At 57.0% G+C, this 6,490-nt stretch overlaps 1 protein-coding gene across 1 annotated transcript; it reads right to left on the bottom strand.

Moving 5' to 3' along the window:
- Positions 1 to 46: 46 nt before the first annotated feature.
- On the bottom strand, positions 47 to 3,783 carry Aanat (aralkylamine N-acetyltransferase). The gene is made up of 4 exons (XM_026404882.2): positions 3,673 to 3,783; positions 1,098 to 1,335; positions 691 to 845; positions 47 to 352 (listed from the first exon to the last, which is right to left on the bottom strand). The coding sequence occupies exons 1-4, from the start codon at positions 3,781 to 3,783 to the stop codon at positions 47 to 49; spliced, it is 810 nt and encodes a 269-aa protein (XP_026260667.2).
- Positions 3,784 to 6,490: the final 2,707 nt, after the last annotated feature.

The following is a 6,490-nucleotide window of genomic DNA, read 5'->3' as shown; positions in this document are numbered from 1 at the left end:
CCCCCAACCTGCTCCCACCTCTCCTGCAGCCAGGCGGGCAGCCCACTCAGTAGCCGCTGTTCCTGCGCAGGAAGGCCTGGCCCCGCAGGGAGCACTGCAGCTCCGTGAAGGTGAGGGAGCCCACCGTGATGGCGCACGGGCCCACGGCCCGGAAGCCAAACTTCTCGTAGAAGGGCACCAGGGCCTCCTCGCACATGAGCACGGCCCTGCGCACTGCCCGTTGACCGCCCAGGTGGTGCAGGTAGCGCCACAGCAGGATGGAGCCCTTGCCCTGCTGCCGGAAGGTGTGGTGCACGGCCAGCACGTGCAGGTGGGCTACACGCCCCCCAGGCCTGTGCAGCCTCAGCGACTCCTGGGGGTGAGCAGGGGCCAGGAGTCCACATCTCCTCTGCAGCCAGCTCCCCGCAAACAACCCAACACAGGCCAAGAGCAGGTGTCCCCTGAATGCCTCTGGTCAGGGTTTCCTTCCCACCCAGAAAGGCCCCCAAGTGGGGAGCTACACCCCAGGCCCCATGGAGGACAATTCAGAGGTCCTTTGGGGCCCCAAAGAGCTGGGCTGGGTGCTCTTCCCTCCGGAGAGGTCTGTGGCTTATACTCCTCTCTGGTTCTGGAAGGAGAAAGTCCCACCCTGGCCAACCTCTATTCCAGAACCTTCTGGAAGCTGGGCATCATAGCTTGTCCCATCCTCACCTGAGTGAGTCTCTCCTCGTCCCAAAGTGAGCCGATGATGAAGGCCACAAGGCGGCCCTCTTCAAACCAGCCGAGGGACAGCTCTGGACACAGGGTCAGGAAGTGCCGGATCTCTTCCAGGTACAGGGGGCAGATGCCCGAGACAGAGATAAAGGCTGCGGCAGGAGGCACAGGTGAGTGACTTGGCGTTCACTATACCACTTGCCCACTGTCCGCCACTGACCCCCAGTGGTCACTTGTGCACCCCAGGAAAGCAGGCGACTGAGGGCTGTGTTTCCCCCACTCTCTGGAGTGCGCACACACACAGAGTCTGATCCTCTGGGCTGCAGCCCACAAGGGCAGAGATGCGGGAGAAGACAGCTGGGCAGCTTAGCATGCCCACCCAGACCCCACACTGGACTGCTCACCTTGGCGCTCAATCTCAAACACACTGACTGCGTCCTCCAGCGTGAGGCAGCGGAACTCGCTCGCCGGGAGTGTGTGTCGCCGCTGGCAGCTTGGGGACTCTGAGGCCCCAGGTGGCATGCTCAGGGCCTCAGGTTTCAGGTGGCAGATGCGCTGCATGGACATCCTGGCTGCTGGCATGTCCCTGGATTGCCCCAGCTTCAGAAGTGGCCACCACAGCTGAGAAGGGTCTCCTGGTGTCTATCAGGAAAGAGCGAGGATTGGGGGTCTGGTCCTCATCTCCAAGGAGCAGCTCAGAGAGTCTGTGCCTCTGGCCTCTTTTGTAGCTAGACTCAGGTGGAGCTAGCCCCACAAATGACCGGCTCCTTCCTCAGGTGCCTGGCCCTGGAGCCGATTCCAGGAACTGCAAACATTTCTCTCTCTACATCCTCTCGCAACTAGAGTGCACTCCTCACAGTCCCTCCGAACCTCTGGACTCTGGTCTCACTGCCCTCCGGGTGCATCTGAGCCTCAGGAGACCATGGGAGGGATGGGCAGGGCTCAAAGGAGTCCCCAAGATTGCTGGCCAAGGGAGTGGGGGTGGGGAGGCACATGATCGCCTGGGACCACTTCTGCAACCGTGGGCTGTGTGGGCATCCCCTTCTCCCACACTGCGATTCGATAAGCTTGTCTTACCTGCCCAGATGGAGACCGCTGGTCTGTGGGGGTGAGATCGTGATACTAGGAGTTTTTTAGGCGGCCTCAGCCCTCAGTCCTGGAAGAAGACCTCTTCATCAAAACAGGCCCTTAGGGAGGCCCCACATTTACCCAGATGGCCTTAGACTTGACCAGCCCACAAAGAAATGGGGAATGTGGCTGGTTAGAGGGAGACAGGGGCTACAGAGGGGCAAGAGGAGATGAGCAGCATGGATGGTGCACAGGATGCCTCCTGCCCCACCCCCAGCTCACTGAACATGCTCGTGTGGGACCTTGCCTTCCTCCCATGACACCCAGCAGATTTGCAGTTGTAGCGGAACCCATCTCTCCCTTTGCCTGCAAAGACTCTTAAAAAGCCCATGGCTGAGAGACGGTGGCAGGAGGCCCACTTACCAAGACTGGGCAGGGGCCCCAGCATCCCCTCCACAGAGCTGGTCACCTGGGGCCCATCCCCAGGCACAGGCACCAGGAGAATCCAGGACTCCTGGTGGCAAGGCAGTGGCAGCAGGTGTCCTCCGGGCAGCATGTGATGTTCTCAGAGGTTTCTAATCCCCCCAACCCCGCCTCCGCATTACACCAGGCAGGAGATGCCTGAAGGGCCCGTCTGCTTCAGGTTGGCCCTGCTGAGGGCAAGCGTCAGCACTGGCGTGGGGGATGCAGAGGATTAGCAGCAGCCAACTGCGCCCTGGGGTTGGGGAAGAGCATGGGGCTGAGCCCCAGGGTCCAACTCTAATCCCCACTCTGACCCCACTAGGTAGACACGGCATTCACCCTCCGCTGGCCTCCGCCTCCAAGGGTCCTTCCTGGTCTGGCAGCTTGTGGGTTGTGCTACCATTTTTTTTTTTTTTTTTTTTTTTTTTTTTTTTTTTAGTTCTCGGCGGACACAACATCTTTGTTGGTATGTGGTGCTGAGGATCGAACCCGGGCCGCACGCATGCCAGGCGAGCGCGCTGCCGCTTGAGCCACATCCCCAGCCCCTGTGCTACCATTTATAGTACCACTTGGGGCTGGGCCCTGGGTAAACAGCTCCTGCAAAACACATGCAGCCCCGCCAGGTGAGCGTCAACCCCATCTTCTAGAGAGGGAAACCGAGGCCCAGTCCCACTCCTTTGTGGGCCAGACTGAAGCCTGAAAGCAGGAAGGTTCCCAGAGGCACTTTGCATAAAGCTTCCAAACTGGAAACAACCTAAATAGAACAGGCAACATGTACAGGTGTCCCACCCCGTGCCACCCAGGACACCAGCACATGGAGAGGAGCCACAGGGTGATGCCAGGATGGAGTCCCACCCGCACATTAGGACCAGGATGGCCGCCGCACAGGGGGATCCTGGTAAAGCTACTTAAATAATCAGGGGATTGCGCTCCCACATCTTGACTCCAAAACTCTCTGACAGCCCTTGACCTTGGCTCTGCCTGCTCAGCCAGCACCTGGGGCTAGCTTTCCTCTGGAATCCAGGCCCCTCTCTCTGCCCTCATACCCCATCCTGCCTCCCTTCTCTGCCAGCGGCTGCGGGGGCTGCCCCTGTCCCTCCTGCCATCAGCACCCCTGCCCACCCCAGGCTCCCTAGGGCCCAGAGCTCCTGCTACCCACCACAGAGGGTGCCCCTTCTTTACCCAGGATCCTGGGGAGGGACTAAGGTGCCAACCCTGCTTGGCACAGACTCAGACACCCCTTCCCACCCACCAGGTGCCCTTTTTCTGTCTGAGGGGCCTCTTCTCCCTGGGCCACTCCTGTCAGTCCCACCAGAAGCACCCCACCTCACCCGCCCCAGGCACTGCTGGAGCTCCTCATGCGGTCCACAGCCTGCTACCTAGTCACTTCCAGCTTTCCCCTGCGGGGAATCCTCAGACTTCTTAGGTTGATCAGAGACCTCCTCAGACTTGGCCTTTGGGCCTGGTGGGGCAAACACTCAGGACCTCAATTGGGCACCCCAACTCTAACCCCCAGGATCCCCCAAAAGGCTTTTGTCTCTTGTTAGTCTCCAGCTCCATTGCGCCCCCTGGTGGCTAATTGCAACCATTTGGAGATGCCTCAGGTCCCAGCATCCCTTCCCACAGACCACCCCACCGCCAAGTCTCTCTGGTAAACACCTTCAAACACATGGAACCTCAGAGAACAAGATTAGGCATGATCTTTTTTTTTTTTTTTTTTGTATCAGGGATTGAACTCAGGGTACTCAACCACTGAGCCACATCCCCAGCCCTATTTTGTATTTTTTTTAGAGACAGCGTCTCACTGCTTAAGGCCTCGCCATTGCTGGTTTTGAACTCACCATCCTCCTGCCTCAACCTCCCCAGTTGCTGGGAGTATAGCCGTGCACCACTGAGCCTGGCGAGGCAGGACTTTAAACGTGGTTAAGCTGGGAAATCCAAGCTCACAAGGGGCGGGAGAGGAGAGGAGAGGGCAGGGGACGGGAAGACGATGGCCGGGCCTCCTGGTCAACAGGAAGAAAACACGACACTGACAATGAGGAGGAAGTGAGCGTGGCCACGGGTGATAAATACAAAGATCAGGGTGCTGTGAAGCACGGGATCTAAGAAATCTCCTTATCAAGATGATGGCAGTCACCTCTAGCCACTTTAGCCACCCAACCATGTCCCCACGCTGGGGGCCCCCCCACGAGGGATTGTGACCGGAATCATTGGACCCACGGAGATACTCTCTGAGCGGAACTGCTGGATTCAGAAAATAAAAGTGCAGATGCCCAATGAAATGTGAATTCCAAATAAGTAATGCACAATCCTTTTAAGTAGAAGTCTGAGCATGCGATGTGGGGAGCATGCTTGAAACAATGAAATCACCGTTTATCTAAAGGACAAGTTCCGCAGGGTTCCTGTATTCAATCTGGCAACTCCATTTGTGAGGTCCAGGCAGCAGAGAGCGGGTTGAGGGAGCCAGGAAGAAGTTGGAGGCACGTCATTGTGGCTGTGGGAAAAGGCGTGCGGAGCCTGGGTGGGATGGAGCCTCCGGCCCGAAGGTACCTGCTGCTGCAGGTCGTCATGATCTGAGGCCCTGCCACTCTCCCTACTCCACACCAGTGGTTCTCACTGCTGACTGCACGTTGGAATCACTGAGCTTCAAAAAGTTCCAACACGGGGGTCACCCCCAGAGATTCTGCTCTTCAAGTTCCAGGATGGAGCTGGGGAGCTCCCCAGTGACGGCAGCTCGGCTGGGCTGAGAGCAGCCTCTGGCTGTGACTGCATCCTGTGTGTCTTCCTTGTGGGGAGACAGAGTCTCGGCCACCACAGGGGCCTCAGCCCACAGAGCTGGGGATCCAGACCTCCTTAGTCCGGGCCACTGTCTGCTAGTGGAGTCTTGGGTAGAGGTCTAGTATGTGAAACAAACCAAGAGCCACCTGACTGAAACTGAGCAAGTCATGTGGGTCACCCCGGAGTGCCCTGCCGGGGCGAGGGGGGACACAGTGTGGATGTCAAAAGGGACCCCTGCAAAACAGCAGGGTTCCACAGAGGGGCAGACCCCCTCCAGCACCTGTACCTGCATCCCCCGGGGCCCACCCCTCGCTACCCAGGGATCTGTCTCTTGCACCTTCTCTTCCTGCCTGGGGGCTGCCTAGAGGGGGTTCCAAGCTCTGCCCAGGCTCAGGGGCCAGAGAAAAGTGACATTCCTATAGTGAAACCTGATATGCTAGGAAACCCAGGGTGTCTGCTCCTCATGCCTCACCCCCGCACCCGACTTCCACCTGTGATTGGCAGGCTTCCCTCCTGATAGGGTCTGGATAGGGTTTGGGTATGCCCCCCAAAGATTCATCTGTTGGAACTTGGTCCTCACTGCTGTAGTGTTGGGAGGCAGTGGGACCTTTAAAAGGTGGGTCCTAGTGGGGAGTAATTAAGTCACTGAAGGCACTGCCCTCAGAAGGAATTGATGTAGTTCTCCTAGGACCCTGTTTGTTCTCCTCAGAGAGTTGCAACAGAAGCTCATGCCTGGCCCCTCCCTAGTCTCTTTCTGGCTTGCTTTCTCACTGTAGCATCTCTCATCTCACATATGCCCCCGACATGATGTTATGCTGTCCACAATGTCCTCAACAGAGGACACCCAATCTTGGACTTTCAATCTCCAAAATTGTGAGCCAAATAAACCTCTTTATACAGTAATTAACCTCAGGCATTTTGTTACAGCAATGGGGCATGAACTAATAATACACCCACCACCTGCTCTAAACCACTCCTTCGAGAGTCTCCAGTGGAAAAATCCAGTGACAATCATGATGCTCCACTTCACTAGGGAGAAATGCCATGGGAAACAATTCAGTGACTCCCTCCAACTGGGAGTGAAAGAGGAAGCTGTTAATAACTACACAGAGGTGCTTGTGAAAACGGAACTGTCCTGTACAAGCACCCCATTCTGTAGGGCTTTGGGCACTGCTGACCATTCCTCCCTCTTGTAACTCCCTTCTTTCCTGGTTCTCCTTATCCAACTTCTTCCGGATTCCTCTTCTGTCTATCTGTTAAAAGTTAGTGTCCCCAGCCAGGCTTGGTAGTGCACGCCTGGAATACCAGAGACTCACAAGCTTGAGGGAGGAGGATCACAAGTACAAGGCCACCCTGGGCAACTTAGTGAGGTCCTGCTTCAGGAAAAAAAAGGCCTGGAGACGTAGCTCAGTGGTAAAACATCCGTATGGTACTACAATGGTGGACACGTGCCATCATGTTTTGTCCCACTCAGTGGAAAGAACAGCAC

Source organism: Urocitellus parryii, chromosome 7 (genome assembly GCF_045843805.1).
Source record: "Urocitellus parryii isolate mUroPar1 chromosome 7, mUroPar1.hap1, whole genome shotgun sequence".
NCBI lineage: Eukaryota > Metazoa > Chordata > Mammalia > Rodentia > Sciuridae > Urocitellus > Urocitellus parryii.
This window is presented reverse-complemented; position numbering and strand designations above follow the sequence as displayed.